Source organism: Eleutherodactylus coqui, chromosome 1 (genome assembly GCF_035609145.1).
Source record: "Eleutherodactylus coqui strain aEleCoq1 chromosome 1, aEleCoq1.hap1, whole genome shotgun sequence".
Classification (NCBI taxonomy): domain Eukaryota; kingdom Metazoa; phylum Chordata; class Amphibia; order Anura; family Eleutherodactylidae; genus Eleutherodactylus; species Eleutherodactylus coqui.
In genome coordinates this window covers 499441584-499460377 of record NC_089837.1, presented here as the reverse complement: position 1 = coordinate 499460377, position 18794 = coordinate 499441584, and the positions used below count along the sequence as shown (strand labels likewise).

General features: G+C 48.4%; 1 protein-coding gene across 1 annotated transcript in view; it reads left to right on the top strand.

Moving 5' to 3' along the window:
* The window catches only part of LOC136588095 (N-acetylated-alpha-linked acidic dipeptidase 2-like), an 88395-nt gene that overhangs the window by 56383 nt on the left and 13218 nt on the right, over positions 1-18794 (top strand). Inside the window, exons 11-13 of the mRNA XM_066587051.1 lie at positions 829-911; positions 13155-13218; positions 14193-14260. Coding sequence (XP_066443148.1) covers positions 829-911; positions 13155-13218; positions 14193-14260 — 215 coding nt within the window. The remainder of the gene's footprint in view (positions 1-828; positions 912-13154; positions 13219-14192; positions 14261-18794) is intronic.

Below are 18794 nucleotides of genomic sequence, written 5' to 3'. Positions count from 1 at the left end.
CATGCCTTTGGCTAGAAAATGGGTGGAGAGGTGGCCATGCATGCCTTTGGCTAGAAAATGGGTGGAGAGGTGGCCATGCATGCCTTTGGCTAGAAAATGGGTGGAGAGGTGGCCATGCATGCCTTTGGCTAGAAAATGGGTGGAGAGGTGGCCATGCATGCCTTTGGCTAGAAAATGGGTGGAGAGGTGGCCATGCATGCCTTTGGCTATCTCTTTGGAGGTCTAATGGTCATTTTATGTTGGCTGAGTTCTCGGTCCAATGTATTAAGCACCGATCAATATACATGTTGATCGGCACTCATTTCATTCTCCTTCACACAGGCTAAGGATCGGCTTAAGGTGACCATTGATCGCTGCTACTATCCGACATCTCCATGGGCGCTGTACACCTCCCTGTTCATACAGGAAGATGTACCGCTAATTAGCAAGCATTTCTGTGCTTGATGACACTGAATGATCAGCTGATAATCAGGTGATCATCAGGTAATCGCTGATCTCTTTGTGCAAGCGGCCTTATAGTGAGTACAATATGCAGGGAATATTAGGGGAAAATGTATATTCTGACATCCCTGAAGAGGAACGATGCAACCACAAATCAGGCCCCGTGAAGGACAAAGTGTCCCTAGAAAAAATGTTTGATTGTTGGCAACTATGTATCACCTAGAAAACCGCTTCCTGTGACTGCATTGTGTGATACGTCTTATATATCCCCACCGGCTGTTATACAACCTTGTGCAGATCGGTGCAGGCAGCCATTAATTTGCATTATGTTGATTACACTGTCATGTGACGCACACTTCGTTACTAAAATCATTCTGCTTATTTCAGGCTGGCGGCCCAGAAGAACAGTTATCTTTGCTAGTTGGGATGCAGAAGAGTTCGGCTTGTTGGGATCGACAGAATGGGCTGAGGTAAGAGAAATCAATCATTACTGTCAGAACCACAGGCTCCATGAATGGAGACCTAGCTATAGGATGTGCAGAGGTAGTCATCACAACTGGGGGTCCCAAGTCCCCTCTGTTAAATAAGACACCAGTATCAGGCATAGCACATGGTAAGTGGGGGGCCCAAGAGCTTCCAGGTACGCCTCATTAGTGATGCCACATTAGTTATAGTCTTGACAGCACTGAAACAAGTTTTCTGCTTATACAGTTAGCACAACTGAGTTTGTCATGTTATACTTGAAGGGTCTTTTTAAGGAAAATACTCCCAATTACCTATTCTCAGGATAGGTCATCAATAGTAGATCAGCCGGAATCCTGAGCAGCTGGTTAGGCGCTTTGTATCAGCGGTGCAATACACAAGGGTCGTAGCAAAAGCTGCTGTTCCGACCCCTGTGTAGTGGCCGGCGCTTGTAACTGCAGGTACAGCTCCCGTTAATGTTAATGAGCCTACAATTACAAGCACTGGCCACTAGACAGTTGACGGAGCAGCAGCTTTCACTCCGACCCCTGTGTGTAGCAGCACTGACAGTGGGGGCCCGCTCAGCTGATCGGCCAGGGTCCCGAGAGGCAGACCCCAGCTGATCGACTATGGATGACCTATCCTGAGGATACATCATAAATAGTATTTCTCTAGAAAAGCCCTTTAATGACTTTTTAGAGAATTATAGCTAAGACTCTGTTTACAGTTGTGGCTAAAAGATTGAAGGTTGACACACATTTTCCAAAGTTTGCTGCTTAGTTATCACTTTTGCCTTGTGAAATGATGCTCTATCATGCTGGAAAAAGCATTATTCATCACCAGACTGCTCCTGGCTGGCGGGGAGCAGTGGCTCCTGGCTGGCGGGGAGCAGTGGCTCCTGGCTGGCGGGGAGCAGTGGCTCCTGGCTGGCGGGGGGAGAAGTGGCTCCTGGCTGGCGGGGGGAGAAGTGGCTCCTGGCTGGCGGGGGGAGAAGTGGCTCCTGGCTGGCGGGGGAGAAGTGGCTCCTGGCTGGCGGGGGAGAAGTGGCTCCTGGCTGGCGGGGGAGAAGTGGCTCCTGGCTGGCGGGGGAGAAGTGGCTCCTGGCTGGCGGGGGAGAAGTGGCTCCTGGCTGGCGGGGGAGAAGTGGCTCCTGGCTGGCGGGGGAGAAGTGGCTCCTGGCTGGCTGGGGAGAAGTGGCTCCTGGCTGGCTGGGGAGAAGTGGCTCCTGGCTGGCTGGGGAGAAGTGGCTCCTGGCTGGCTGGGGAGAAGTGGCTCCTGGCTGGCTGGGGAGAAGTGGCTCCTGGCTGGCGGGGGAGAAGTGGCTCCTGGCTGGCGGGGGAGAAGTGGCTCCTGGCTGGCGGGGGAGAAGTGGCTCCTGGCTGGCGGGGGAGAAGTGGCTCCTGGCTGGCGGGGGAGAAGTGGCTCCTGGCTGGCGGGGGAGAAGTGGCTCCTGGCTGGCGGGGGAGAAGTGGCTCCTGGCTGGCGGGGGAGAAGTGTCTCCTGGCTGGCGGGGGAGAAGTGGCTCCTGGCTGGCTGGGGGGAAGTGGCTCTTGGAGGATGTTTAGATACCATTCTTTATTCATGGTAGTTGTGAGGGAGCACACTCCCTTGATGAGAAGCAACTCCACACATGGATGGTCTTGGGGTGCTTTACTGTTGGCATGACGCATGGTAACACTTACTTTTTCTTCTCCGGACAATCATTCTTTCAAATGTCCCAAACAGTCTGAAGGGGCTTGATCAGAGAAGATACTGTATAAGGATTGGACCACAGAGTTATTTTCTCTGATGAAGTCCCCTTCAGACTGAAAGTCCACAGAGCTAGAACTTGCATCCAGTCACAATTTTCATATACTGTGTTTCCAGAACTCCAAAAGAGCCATCTGCATCTATATACGTCGCATAGTTCACACATCCCACTTGTTTCTGGGATGTTAATAGCTCGTTGAGTGGAAGGAGCTGGGATGTGGCGGGGAGCCATAAGACCGTGGGCGTCTCTGTCTTTCTCTCCTCTGATGACATTTCTTAATATGAAATTGTTAAAAAAAAAAAGGAAAATTTTTGCTGCATCGACTTGACGCGTTCCTGACACATTTTTCAAAATCTTTTCACAGAAGTTTTCTACTTTTTACATTTACACCTAATTAACTGTGTAATCTCTGGCGAAGGGTCTGGCGGAGCATGACACAGCGGTTTAGACGTGTGTTCCGAGTTATACTTTCTTGCTTTTATTCATTCTAACTCTTTGTAAATAATGGGTCAGATTTACTAGTTTTGCCTAATAATTAAATAGGGAAAACTTAGGGTAATTTTACACGGGCCGACTTGGCCGAAAAGTCATTCATACAAGTAATATTGACTGCTAGTTGTCCAGTGCAAACATGGGACCCAAGAGGTTCTCGGTGCAAAATCGCTCATCAGTCGCTTTGCTTCAGCTAACTGAAAGAAAGCAATTAGTCAGCGACTTGTCACTGACTAAACAGGAGTTGTTGAATGACTGCTTGTTCACAGTGAATGAAGGCGAGAGGCCGGAAGAGATCTCCAGCACGCTCCAACTCCATTCACAGAACGACTGCCGCTCCTGTGTAAAAGCATAGGAGCGATGGTCATTGGGACGGCTGTTGAGCTCCTAAGGGGTTTTCCACGCAAATGCTATTGATGATCTATTCTCAAGATAGGTCATCAGTAGTTGATCGGCCAGGGTCAGCCGCTTGGGAACCTAGGTGATCAGTTGTTCGGGTGCCGGCTGTCAGCGTCACAAGTTGCAGTGGAAGCAGTTTGCTCCAACCTCTTTGTGGCGGCTGGCGCTCCTAATTACAGGCAGTCCAGTCATTAATTTTTAATTAGGCCTACAATTAGGAGTGCCAGCCACTAGACGGGGGGAGAAGCCAACAGCTTCCACTCCCACCCCTGTGCATTGCAACGTTGACAATGGGCACCCAATCAGCTGGGGTCCCAAGCAGTGGACCCCAGCCAATCAAATTTTGACGACCCATCCTGAGGATAATTCATCAATAGTGTTTCCTTGGAAAACCCTTTTAAGTGCCCAACCATCTACAAGTGTAAGTACAAGCCATCTACAAGTACTCTTAGACTAGACAGTCTTAAAATGTCTCTCAGTGGCTTATACAGGATGGTAAATGTGATGGATCTTTAGACACTTTTTCTAACTTTATACAACTTATTAGTTGGCTAAAACGCATAATAAATGTGATGCAAAGCATGTAAGACAGTTTTCTGGTACAATTTGTCTCCATTTCCAGTCAACTGGGATATTGCCTATAATGCCATAGTATATACCGATCACATGGTGTAAGATATGTCTGATAGCGGATAGTCCTAGCCCAGTTTATGGCACATGCTTATGCAATCCCAACTCTACTTTTTTGGATAACTGGCCAAGCCATAGAGCGAGGAGCATACTGCACACTGTTTATAGCTTGCAAGGCATAATGGGAAATGTGATCTCAAGGGCTGAAACCACCTCTTTTGTCATTAGCCCCACTTGCTGATTTGCTTCTTCCCCATGCTCTACACTGCAGCACTGCTTGAAGTCAGTGGAATGATTGAATGATCATGAACTACAGTATGGCCTCCCTGAAGGAAAGGGACGTCTAGAAGCCGAGATCTGCTAAGCAATGATTGTTAGTTTGTCACTGGCCAGAAGAGAAGGATTCTCCCGAGACGACGGATCCTTATCTTCGATGGAGCTTCTGCATGAGAGCAGAGATGTTTAGTATTTAGGACACACAACATTACAGCGCCAAGATTGGCCTGCGGTACAGTTGTCATGGTACTAGTCTCCGTAGGCAAGAATATTCTGAGAAGACATAAAGCTTTTCCTTCAACATTCATTATTTGCTGATATGGCTTTTTCAAATTGGTGTACAGGCTTTAACGGGCTAGAAAAAAGCCCCCAAATGGAGAAATCCAGAAAACATGCACACGAGTTACTGAGCTATTACTAGGATATTGATTCTCCTTGTGGAGAACCAGCAAAGGTATAGACGTCTAAGGCAATGCGTTGTGGGTAAAATATGCAAAACAGCTTCCAGGAGACAAAGCTGTCTCTAGAGCCAACTAGAATTGCTACCCTGTAAATAAATGGTGGGTTCCTCACAAACGTCTAATTTCATAGCATATGGGATATAGGGATGTTCGTGCTCTTTAAAGGTGTATTCATATCTTAAAGGGATTTTCCAACTATTTAAAATTGCTTCAAAACCACTTGATCCTCCATCATTGCTGCTGACCAGAACATGTGACTGCTGCAGCCATTCACTAGCATATGAAAGGTCACTGCTGTGATTGGCTGCAGCAGCCACATAGTAAGATAGTATGCTATACTGAATGAAGACAATATCCATCCAGTTCAGCCTGCTTCTACCTCCCTTGCTGATCCAGAGGAAGGCAAAAAAAAACAATGAGGCAGAAGCCAATTTAGCCCTTTCGGGAGTAAAAATCCGTCCTGACTCCATAATGGCAGTCAGAATAATCCCTGAATCATCAACATTTGAAAGTTCCTACCTGACTGTAAGGGTCATGTAATCGCTGCCAGCTCTGTTACGGGGGTGCCATGACCCCGTGTCAGAGAATGCAAGACCAGCAGGAGACCAGCCACCAGATTAATAGGAGCAGCAGGTGAGTAGTTCTACTTTTATCTTACCAGTATTGTACGTGGTCACCTAGGTTCACCAGGTCATGCCTTACAATTTCAATTTTGGCCAAAATATGCCCCGAAAGTTTCCAAAAGAACAGATCAGATGTTTGGTAGACCCATGGGTTGCAATTTTCCATCATGAATGATCCTTTATAATACTTTTGCAAGCAAATGACCAAAGTTAGCTATTTTGGATGACCATTACCTCGTGTTTGGCTGCCTTTACCATAGGATGTCCCATAAGTGCCTGGAGAGATCTCAACTATCGGGAGAATACAGCTTGTGACCACAGTTTGCCGATTCACATCGGCTAATTTTTCTATTTAGCCAATGACTAAAAAGTAGCGGCTAGCAGACGGACCCCTTTCCATTGCAGTCTGAGGTTCCTTTCAGATGAGTTGATATCGTTTGAACAAGCGAGGCGCTTAGACCAAAGATTATCATTGTCTTTCGTTCTTTTTAAGGATTTTTTTTGAACTATATTAATTCCATCTGAAAGCACCTTATGGGAGTTACAGAAAGCCAAATTCAATGGGGAAAGCGGGAGTCACTGGCCCCGTGTTATCCTAATGATGGGAATACTCCTTTATACGTCAATACTAGAGATGAGCGAGCACCAAAATGCTCGGGTGCTCGTTACTCGAGTCGAACTTCCCGCGATGCTCGAGGGTTCGTTTCGAGTAACGAACCCCATTGAAGTCAATGGGCGACCCGAGCATTTTTGTATATCGCCGATGCTCGCTAAGGTTTTCATTTGTGAAAATCTGGGAAATTCAAGAAAGTGATGGGAACGACACAGAAACGGATAGGGCAGGCGAGGGGCTACATGCTGGGCTGCATTTCAGGTTCCCAGGTCCCACTATTAAGCCACAATAGCGGCAAGAGTGCCCCCCCCCCCAACAATTTTTACTTCTGAAAAGCCCTCATTAGCAAGGCATACCGCTGCCACTTCTCCTGGGTTACATGCTGCCCAACCCCCCCCCCCCCCGCATGACCCAGTGTCCACAGCGCACACCAAAGTGCACCTGCGCAGCCTTCAGCTGCCCTCATGCCACACCACCCTCATGTCTATTTATAAGTGCGTCTGCCATGAGGAGGAACCGCAGGCACACACTGCAGAGGGTTGGCATGGCCAGGCAGCCTATCCCCTTTAAAAGGAGAGGGGCGATAGCCCACAATGCTGTACAGAAGCAATGAGAAATCCAATCCTGTGCCACCTCCATCAGGAGCTGCAAACGTGGGCATAGCAATGGGGAATCCATGTGCCACCCAGTATTCATTCTGTCAAGGTGTCGCATAGCTCAATCCACACTGCAAGGGGAAAGCCGTCAGCGCTCTGCCCTCTACCCAAGTCAGTCAGTGCCTTTGGGCCAGGCAGGTCAAACACCGCGATAGGAACCAAGTTTGCACCAACAGCATACGGGGGTCCTAGGAAGCCCAAGACATGAACAAAAAATTGATCTGAGCGGCCAAACATGGCAGACTTGCACCGCGCCCACGACATAGGCCTCGGCCCACAGATTCAGCAATCCTAGGCAGGAAGCGGACTTTTACTGCACCAGGGACATAGGCCTCTGCACAAACCCTCAGCAATCGCGGGCCTACAGCGGACTCCTATGCTAGCGTAGCTGTGCACGTCTCATTAGCGCTGTATTGATCGTGTAGTTTGTCCCAATGCAGTGCCCCGGATAGTAGAGCTAACGTCAGATTAAATACAGGTGGGCTTCGGCCCACACTGCATGCCCCAGTCAGACCGGGGTTTTTAATACATAGACACAGGCAGGTACAACTCACCAATGTGAAGTCCGTGTGGACCGACAGCATGGGTGGCTCCCTGGAACCCACCGGCGGTACATAAATATATCCCATTGCAGTACCCAGCACAGCTGAGGTAACGTCAGGTTTAATGCAGGTGGGCTTCGGCCCACACTGCATGCCCCAGTCTGACTGGGGTTCTTTATAAGTAGACACATGCAGTTACAACTCCGTGTGGACCGACAGCATGGGTGGGTCCCAGGAAGTCACTGGCGGTACATAAATATATCCCATTGCATTGCCCAGCACAGCTGAGGTAACGTCCGATTAAATGCAGGTGGCTTCGGCCCACACTGCATGCCCCAGTCAGACTGGGGTTCTTTATAAGTAGACACATGCAGTTACAACTCCGTGTGGACCGACAGCATGGGTGGGTCCCAGGAAGTCACTGGCGGTACATAAATATATCCCATTGAATTGCCCAGCACAGCTGTGGTTACGTCCGATTAAATGCAGGTGGTCTTCGGCCCACACTGCATGCCCCAGTCTGACCGGGGTTTTTAATACATACACACTGGCAGGTACAAATCCGTAATGTGAAGTCCCTGTGGACCCACAGCATGGGTGGCTCCCTGGAACCCATCGGCGGTACATAAATGTATCCCATTGCAGTGCCCTGCTCAGCAGAGCTAACGTCACATACAATACAGGTGGGCTTCGGCCCACAGTGCATGCCTCAGTCAGACTAGTAATATGTACCTTAACAGTAACCGCGTTGGTGGGAATGTGGTGGCGACTGCGGACCTAGTAGCGCGGTTTTAATTAGTTGGTTTTTCGGAATGTGGCCAGGATTAAGTGGGCCGTGGCGGGGGGATGGTGGGGGGGGCTCTCTTGTTGTGTCGGTAAAGGTGAAATTCTTGGACTGCCACCAGACGGACCAATGCAAAGGTATTTGCCAAGAATGTTTTCATTGTTGGAGGAGGAGGGGGATGTTTTTGAGGCACTACGTGTCCGTGGTTATATGCACCTTAACAGTAACCGCGTTGGTGGGAAATGGCCTCGCCACCATCATGTTTTTGGGAAGCCTCCGTTTCCACACCCCAGTGACATAGCATTAGCAGCGGTATAGGCAGAGCCCAGAATTAGTAACATTTCAGCGGTAGCATTAGGGACAGGCCCCAGTAGCAATTCCGAAGCAGCAGTATAGGGGGAGCACAGTCTTCGTTCCATTTCAGTAATAGTAGCAGTCAAGACCGGCCACAGTAACATTCCCGTTGCAGCAGTTTAGGGAGATAACAGTCTCTTTCACATTTTAGTAGTTGCAGTATAGACAAGGCCCCAGTTACATTTATGTAGCAGAAGTGTAGGCCAACCCCACACACCTTGCTGTACCATGAGTGCAGGCGAAGCCCATAAAAATTACTAGGATTACACTGTAGGCAAGGGCCCAAAAAAATTGGTGTACCAACAGTACTAATGTACCTCAGAAAAATTGCCCATGCCCAACCAAGAGGGCAGGTGAAACCCATTAATCGCTTTGGTTAATGTGGCTTAATTTTTAACTAGGCCTGGAGGCAGCCCAGTTAAAGTAAAAATTGGTTCAGGTGCAAGTTTCAACGCTTTAATGAGAATTGAAACGTATAAACATTGTTTACAAAAGTCATATGACTGAGCCTTGTGGGCCTAAGAAAAATTGGCCGTTCGGCGTGATTACGTGAGGTTTCAGGAGGAGGAGCAGGAGGAGGAGGATGAATATAATACACAGATTGATGAAGCTAAAAGGTCCCCGTTTTTGATGGTGATAGAGAACGATGCTTCCATCTGCGGGTGCAGCCTACGTGTTGTTTAGGTACCGCTGCTGTCCGCTGGTGGAGAAGAGAAGTCTGGGGAAATCCAGGCTTTGTTCATCTTTATGAGTGTAAGCCTGTCGGCACTGTCAGTTGACAGGCGGGTACGCTTATCCGTGATGATTTCCCCAGCCGCACTAAACACCCTCTTTGACAAGACGCTATCCGCAGGGCAAGCAAGCACCTCCAGGGCATACAGCGCGAGTTCAGGCCACGTGTCCAGCTTCAACACCCAGTAGTTGTAGGGAGCAGAGGCGTCACGGAGGACGGTCGTGCGATCGGCTACGTACTCCCTCACCATCCTTTTACAGTGCTCCCGCCGACTCAGCCTTGACTGGGAAGCGGTGACACAGTCTTGCTGGGGAGCCATAAAGCTGGCAAAGGCCTTGGAGAGTGTTCCCCTGCCTGTGCTGTACATGCTGCCTGAGCTCCGCGCCTCCCCTGCTACCTGGCCCTCGGAACTGCGCCTTCTGCCACTAGCGCTGTCGGATGGGAATTTTACCATCAGTTTGTCCGCCAGGGTCCTGTGGTATAGCATCACTCTCGAACCCCTTTCCTCTTCGGGTATGAGAGTGGAAAGATTCTCCTTATACCGTGGGTCGAGCAGTGTGTACACCCAGTAATCCGTAGTGGCCAGAATGCGTGTAACGCGAGGGTCACGAGAAAGGCATCCTAACATGAAGTCAGCCATGTGTGCCAGGGTACCTGTACGCAACACATGGCTGTCCTCACTAGGAAGATCACTTTCAGGATCCTCCTCCTCCTCAGGCCATACACGCTGAAAGGATGACAGGCAAGCAGCATGGGTACCCTCAGCAGTGGGCCAAGCTGTCTCTTCCCCCTCCTCCTCATGCTCCTCCCCCTCCTCCTCCTCAACGCGCTGAGATATAGACATGAGGGTGCTCTGACTATCCAGCGACATACTTTCTTCCCCCGACTCCGTTTCCGAGCGCAAAGCGTCTGCCTTTATGCTTTGCAGGGAACTTCTCAAGAGGCATAGCAGAGGAATGGTGACGCTAATGATTGCAGCATCGCTGCTCACCATCTGGGTAGACTCCTCAAAGTTTCCAAGGACCTGGCAGATGTCTGCCAACCAGGCCCACTCTTCTGTAAAGAATTGAGGAGGCTGACTCCCACTACGCCGCCCATGTTGGAGTTGGTATTCCACTATAGCTCTACGCTGCTCATAGAGCCTGGCCAACATGTGGAGCGTAGAGTTCCACCGTGTGGGCACGTCGCACAGCAGTTGGTGCACTGGCAGATTAAACCGATGTTGCAGGGTCCGCAGGGTGGCAGAGTCCGTGTTGGACTTGCGGAAATGTGCGCTGAGCCGGCGCATCTTTCCGAGCAGGTCTGACAAGCGTGGGTAGCTTTTCATAAACCGCTGAACCACCAAATTAAAGACGTGGGCCAGGCATGGCACGTACAATGTTGCGGGAGACGTGGTCGTGCAGGGCTAGGACGACACATCGGGAAAAGTAGTGGCGACTGGGAACCGAGTAGCGCGGGGCCGCCACCGCCATCATGTTTTTGAAAGCCTCAGTTTCCACAAGCCTATACGGCAGCATCTCCAGGCTGATCAATTTGGCTATGTGCACATTTAACGCTTGAGCGTGCTGGTGCGCGGCGGCGTACTTGCGCTTGCGCTCAAACAGTTGCGCTAGCGACGGCTGGACGCTGCGCTGAGAGACATTGCTGGATGGCGCTGAGGACAGCAGAGGTGAGCGTGTGGGTGCAGGCCGGGAGATGGTCGTGACTGTGTCCTTAGAGGGGGGTTGGATCTCAGTGGCAGGTTGGGGCACAGGGGGAGAGGCAGTGGTGCAAACCGGAGGCGGTGAACGGCCTTCGTCCCCCCTCTGGGATGCTTGGCCATCATATGCCTGCGCATGCTGGTGGTGGTGGCTCCCCGACTGATCTTGGCGCGACAAACCTTGCACACCACAGTTCGTTGGTCGTCTGCACTCAGTGAAAAACTGCCACACCTTTGAGCACCTCAGCCTCTGCAGGGTGGCATGGCGCGAGGGGGCGCTTTGGGAAACAGCTGGTGGATTATTCGGTCTGGCCCTGCCTCTACCCCTGGACACCGCACTGTCTCTTCCAACCTGCCCTGCTGCTGCACTTGCCTCCCCCTCTGAAGACCTGTCCTCAGTAGGCTTAGCAAACCAGGTGGGGTCAGTCACCTCATCGTCCAGCTGCTCTTCCTCCGAATCCTCTGTGCGCTCCTCCCTCGGACTTACTGCCCTTACTACTACCTCACTGATAGACAACTGTGTCTCATCGTCATCGTCCTCCTCACCCACTGAAAGCTCTTGAGACAGTTGCCAGAAGTCCCCAGCCTCATCCCCCGGACCCCGGGAACTTTCCAAAGGTTGGGCATCGGTCACAATAAACTCCTCTGGTGGGAGAGGAACCATTGCTGCCCAATCTCGGCAGGGGCCCGAGAACAGTTCCTGGGAGCCTGCCTGCTCCTCAGAATGTGTCATTTTCGTGGAGTGCGGAGGCTGGGAGGAAGGAGGAGCAGCAGCCAGAGGATTTAGAGTTGCAGCAATGGACGGCGTAGAAGACTGGGTCGTCGATAGATTGCTGGATGCACATTCTGCCATCCACGATAGGACCTGCTCACACTGCTCATTTTCTAATAAAGGTCTACCGCGTGGACCCATTAATTGTGAGATGAATCTGAGGACCCCAGAAACTTGCCTCTCTCCTAATCCCGCAGCAGTCGTCTGGACCAGGAGCTCGGCCTATGCCCACACCCTGACTTGGGCCTCCGCGTCCTCGCCCCCGTCCACGTCCTCTAGGCCTACCCCTACTCCTCAGAATGGTGTATTACGAGATTAGCAGAAACAGAACGCTGTAATTAAATGTGCCGCTTATTAGCCTGTGGTTGGAGGCTGACTTCGCGTACGTAACGCACTGCAGAGGAAGGAAACAATTATGCGCAAGGCTGGGTATTAATTCACCAACTACTACCCCCAGCTGAGACGCAGTAAACTGAAGGCAGTGACAGGCAGGCCAAATATTGTATATTTTTGAAGTTTTTGGGAACAACCACACTGCCTGTGATATACACTGTATTTCGATTTCCCTGTTGGAGGCTGACTTCGCGTACGTAACACACTGCAGAGGCAGGAAACAATTATGTGCAAGGCTGGTTATTAAGTCACCAACTACTACTCCCAGCAGAGACACAGTAAACTGAAGGCAGTGACAGGCAGGCCAAATATTGTATTTATTGGAAGTTTTTGGGAACAACCACACTGCCTATGTAGCCAGTATATCTCTTTCACCTTTCCCACTGTCCCTGCCTCACCAGTACTGCCCCTATACTCTGTACAATGACTGCACTTTTCTTAAATTCTTTCATTATGTAGCTACAAGTGAGTTAGGGTTATCTTGGTTAGTTATTCCTTTATATCTGAAACTCCTGGTCTCTTTTTCCTCAGATATCATGTGATTTCATTTCTGAACAGCTCAGATCTATTTGGGGTTATGATGTCAGAAACTAGTCAATTTCTCACTCAGTGTCATGCTCTTACATGGATCCTATCATAGACAGGCAGTCCTGTCACAGTTAGAAGCTGTGTGATCATCATGAGTGTCACACAGATATAATAGAGGAGATCACAGCTTATCCCCTAGACCGTATACTTATGGTCTGTAGATTATGAATATAGAAGGTAATGATAATTAAACTATCCCCCCAGCAGGCAGAAATGGTACAGCCGCTAGCTAATTCTGTGCTGATGCATCGTGGGGTTGTGGTGAAATCTCACCATCAAAATGGTGCTTGCTAAGCATCAGACATGGGGTTGCCTTGCAGGGAAGTACACAGAGGAGACCTCCAGAGTGTGGCAGGTAATCAGGTGAGGGGAAACCGTCATGGAAAAATGTGTTTTTGCTGGAATAACCCTTTAAGCATGTATAACTTTTATCTCCCTATTATTGTATATTCTTTTGCATCATTTTATGTTTGCATTTCATTGCAGGAAAACGCGAAAATTCTTCAGGAAAGAGGCGTGGCCTACATCAATTCAGATTCTTCAATCGAAGGTAATTGGTCCACCCACATCACCTAACGTGTTACTACAGGACTAGTTACGGCGCCGTTCTTAGATGTTGACTTTGTTTTGGCTAATAGAGAAGGTGCCAAGTGGGGAACCTCTCTGTGACGTCCATATGGTCTAACGTGGTTTGTCTACACAGTAGTTGGGGAGCCACGGAAGGTTGTAGATCACGGCATTAAAGGGGCTTTACAGAAGTTGGATATTGACCTATCCTTAGGATAGGTCATCAATATCAAATCAGTGGGGTCTTCCGCTCAGAATTCCCAATGATCAGCTGTTGGAAGAGGCCACAGCATCTTCCCTGCATATAGCGGCGTTATCTCCCTCCATACACGGCCTGCAGCAGCAGGACGTAAAAACGCTATAGGGCCGTCGATAAGGGGTTAAAATCCTAGATGGGAACTAAAAATGATATATATAAATAAATTTAGGTAAAAAAATGTTTTAACTATTAAGAAAATAAAAGGTGATAAAAGTAAATTAAAAAAAAACCCTTTCCCATATTTTTTTAATAAAAAATCTAAATAAAAGAGCAAAAGCTTATTAGTATTGCCTCGCCTGTAAGTCCAATCCATCAAAGTAACTCTGATATTATTTATCCCGCACGCGAACGTCCTCAGAATCGCACTGTTTTTGGTCACCCCGTCGCCAAGAAAAAAAATTATTAAAACGTGATTGAAGAGTCACAAAATCGAAAATGGAAATGGTGAAAATTACAGGATGTCTAGTTAAAAAAACGAGCCCTCAGACAACTGTGGTGAGGGAGAAGGAAGAGTTGTGATTCTTTGAAGGTGGGGAGGAAAGGCCAAAAATGAAATAAAAAGGTCGGCGTCCGTAAGGGGTTAACGCACTGCAGACGTCCCGGCGCTATAGGTGAAGCTCCTCTATAGAGCAGACATGCCTCGTTTATCAAGCTGTTTCATAGAAACATTTAATTACATCTTTTTTCCCTTTTTTTAGGCAACTACACATTGAGAGTGGACTGCACCCCGCTGCTGTACAAGCTGGTGTATAACGTGACCAAAGACGTGAGTCTGCTTGTAATCCGTGTATAAATAACATCTTACAACCTTCTAATATACAGGATGGGCCACGGAGAAGGAGGCCGCCACCTCACTGTTGTGAAAGGCTAAGGGAAAAGCTGTCTTTCTGGCCCATAGCAACCAATCACAGCGCAGCTTTCATTTTACCTCAGCGGTGTAAGAACCCATAGCAACCGATCACAGTGTAGCATTTTATTTTACCACAGCATGTAAGAACCCATAGCAACCGATCGCAGTGCAGCGTGTTATTTTACCACAGGATGTAAGAACCCATAGCAACCAATCACAGCACAGCTTTCATTTTACCTCAGCGGTATGAGAACCCATAGCAGCCAATCACAGCACAGCTTTCATTTTACCTCAGCGGTATGAGAACCCATAGCAACCAATCACAGCACAGCTTTCATTTTACCTCAGCGGTATGAGAACCCATAGCAGCCAATCACAGCACAGCTTTCATTTTACCTCAGCGGTATAATATAGAACAACCAATCACAGTACAGCTTTCGTTTTATCTCAGTGGTATGAGAACCCATAGCAGCCAATCACAGTGCAGCTTTCAATTTACCTCAGCAGTGTAAGAATCCATAGCAACCAATCACAGCGCAGCTTTCATTTTACCTCAGCAGTATAAGAAATGAGAGCTGTGCTGTGATTGGTTGCTATGGGTAATAGACAGATTTTCTCTTAGACAGCTTTCATTCGACTGTGGTGCCAGAATCGGATGCGGCTACTTTTTCCGTGGGCCCCGCTGTTCTTTGGGCCGTGTTCAAACTGTCTGAGGATGCAGTTACACGGCAGATTTAATCGTGTGAGTTGTGGGCACGGACGTAGAAGCCATTATTTGTCATGGGAGGATCACATGGGAGATTTTACTCTGGCATTAAGGCTACGAAATAGAAAACCCGCAACGTCTCCTCGTTTTCATTAAAAATAATTAATAATTTGTCTCGCACCCGGATTTCCTGCCAGCTTCATGCCAGCGCAATGCGATTACCTTTTTTATTATTGGAACAACACGTGAATGTCGCGAGCACAGAGACGCGATGCAATACGGTTTTCTTGCAAAACATATTGCCCTCACGTGAACGTGTTTGCGACATTGACCTGAGTTTCTAGGACCGATGTTTCGATGAGGCACCCTTAGGACTCGCTCACACAAGCGTATTTGCGGCACATATTTGGTGCGTGTAATACGCACTGAATAAATACCATTGGTCGATTTCAGTGGGTTCGTCCACATGAAGATACAAACGTGCCGGTGATGCTGGGGGTGGATCTGGTATCGCCTTTTGGGATCCGTATTCCTGCAGTCCCAATAGTGGCGCCCTCCCCAGCTGACCGATGAAGGGATTCACCCCGAAACGCGTATCTTTTTTTGTTTTTAACTTATTTAATAGAAGAGCAGTTGGATATTGCGCCCGGCCGTCCCGCTACTTTTTCTGGAGGGTCGCGCCTATTCACCAGGTTTTTTCTTTAGATTCTTACATTTACCAGCTAGATATCAACCCTACTTGAATGACTGTGATTGGTTCATCAAGCGCCGGCTCTGATTGGCTGAGACAGTGTTCCTTAACCAAGTGCCGGAGGCGGGGTATGCAAGCCCTGTTAACCGGAAGAGAATGCTCTCTCAGTGCTGAGGACTACAGGGAAGACTCGCTGGAGCGCCGCAGCCCAGTAAGAGGGACCTGAATGGTGCCTGCTAGGTGAGTATTAAGACACCCTCCGAAAATAAGACCCTGTGCCTCTTTTGAGGCAACAATTAATATAAGACAGTGTCTTATTTTTGGGGAGACGCGGTAGTAAGCGGGGCGGATAGGCTCACCAGAAGCTGTGGGCCCAATTCAGAGGGTTTATCACTATTTTGGGATTTCTCTACAAATGAGCTCTCCTCATTATTGATGATCTGGTCTGTGTGCAGTGATAACCGCACAGGACGCAGTGGTGCGCATGTTCTGTATAGCCAGACGGTGGTCCTCCAAACTGTTTCATCAGTCTGACACGGGCAGAGAGGGTTCATGTGGTGGGGTGAAATCCAAAGACCCCCAGGGAAAAGAGTATGAAATACAGCCTTGTCTTAGATCAGAGAGCATTTGCATGTTCTCTCCTCCACTTGTGCAGGCTTGACATGTAATGATCAGAACCTCCACTAGGTGGCACTAGCATTCCATTGTGAATATCTCGTATTACCCGTCAAACGCTCAGATAATTTACAGTCTTTAGCCTTGTATCTTCTTCTGTACACTTTTCTCTATTTAGTTGCCAGAAATTGGAACAGATCCCAGCAGGAAGAAAAGAGGGAGAAATTCCTTGCCCTCCCTTTGCTGGAAGATTCCTTATTTCAGTAAACACTGAATGGCACCTTGTTACAGCCCCCCCATCTAGTAGAGCGTTGGACCTCCTTTGGCCTTCAGAACTACAGCAATTTATTGTGGCCTGAATTCCACTTAAATAGTTCTGCAGGAATATCGGCCCCTGCGGACAGGAAGCTTCTTGTAGTTGCTGCAATTAGGTGGAGGTGCTGACAGGTTCTGATCAGCTGACAAGAGGGGTTCATCAATTCATGCTGCTTGCACCAAATTCTGACCTCCAATCAGCACGGTGCAACAGAAATCTGGATCCATCTGACCAGGAGATGTTTCTCCACTGCTCAGTGATCCATTTTTTGCTTTTTCGCCCACTAAAGGCTCACCGTTTTGTTCCTCTTTGAACAATGGCAGTGGAACTGGTCATAAGCTGTCATAGCGCATCCTTGCTAAGGAATGATGAGTTGTGCATTCGGACACATTAGTTGAAGCATCAGCATTGTATTTGGCTGCTCTTGACTGTGCATCGCTTGTTCATCAGAACGACTCCTGACATCCTCCTCTGACCCCTTTCATCGCCGGTCACTTACGTCCGCAGGATTCCCTTTCACTGGATGCTTTTCCTCCATTACACCATTCTCTGTATACTCTCCACTGCAGGAAAAAACGCCACGCGGTTGGCAGTGACATCCCGGCCCTGGCTAGTCTAGCACCATCGCGCCGATTGCTGGATTTTCCCATCTAATGTGGATTCACACTGAAACTGATCCACGGAAAACTTGTCATGTGATGTTATGCCGCACTCCGGGGTCACGGGGAGGATTTCTGTACATGGAAGCTCCAATTGTGAAAGGGCTGGGGTCTCTAATAAAGGGTTCATCTAGTAAAAAGTGCTTGCAGTCAACTGAAATGCTGCTAATTCTTACTTGATCATCAAGCTGGCATGAAAATTGACCACATTGGGGTAGTGTAGGGGTATGTTGAGAAAAATAAGTGTCCATTTCTTTATTTGTGGACATTTTGGTTGATTCAGCAAGACAGCTCCTGCCCATATATCCTAATAGGGCTTATGGGTAACACAGTATAAAGGTTCACTGCTTAGGATCCCCTATATAAGCTGCAAAAAGACAATACATCCATATATGAAGTAGTTGCTGGTTCATGTAAATGGAGGACATGTAATACTACATTTCACCTGTAGTGGCCACTGCAGGGAAAATGTATGGCCAAATAAAGCCAGATCTGCAACAATCAGCTGATCACTTGGATAACTTCAAGGGTGTAGTCACTGAGTGCTAGGGCAATCTTGTGCTCCTAGCCCAACTCACTAGCTCTGATGTAAATATTCATGCCACATATATTCCTGTAGACTGGATTAAGCGATTATCTGCCTTGTGCATTAACTCCTGTTTTAATAGGATTGGTGCTATAAGCAGGTATTTATAACACCTCTACTTTATCCTATTAATACCTAGACATGGAATATATCAGTCTTCACTGTGGTCATAGTAGTGTTCACATTGTCTTTGTAAAGTGTTAGTTCTCTATTTTATCCACTTGTGTTATGATAGGATGTGCCATAGATATCAGGTGGGTGGGTGTCCCAATGTTGGGACCCTCCATTCTCCCTCCTTCCCAGTAGAGAGTTGACTAGTCAAGTTCAGTGACTTTCATTTATGGCAAATGTGAGATCACAGAAAGCATTGCAGAACTCCCAGCTGTTTCCATATCTGTCATTACATAATCAGTGGCCCTGCTTGACTGGGTGCTCCCCACAGTCGTAGAGTTAAATGATGAGATCATCACAACCTGTAGTCACCACTTGGGGGAGCTCCTGTTAAGATGTATTCCTGACTGCCCATATGCATTTCTGTAGCCATAACAGATAAAACCCAGCACTAAGAGCAGCAGTTGGGTGGTCTGCTGACAGCCAGGCTTCCGTTCCAGTGTCTAGAAATTGAGAAAATTCCAATCCCATCTATCGACTCCATAGAAGCTACAATCCATGCTAACTGAGGCATGTGAGTGGTTTATAGAGGGAGGGCGCTACGTCTGTCATCCCTCAACACCTCTGCAATGCAATTGTGGGGTGCTGCCGGGTTGCGATGACAGCCAAAGATCTAACAAAGATCTCTGGGTCTGCCAGGTAACCTAGCTTGTTAAATGCCTAAAACAAAATTTAAAAAAAAGGAAACCCATTTGATAAATCCAGC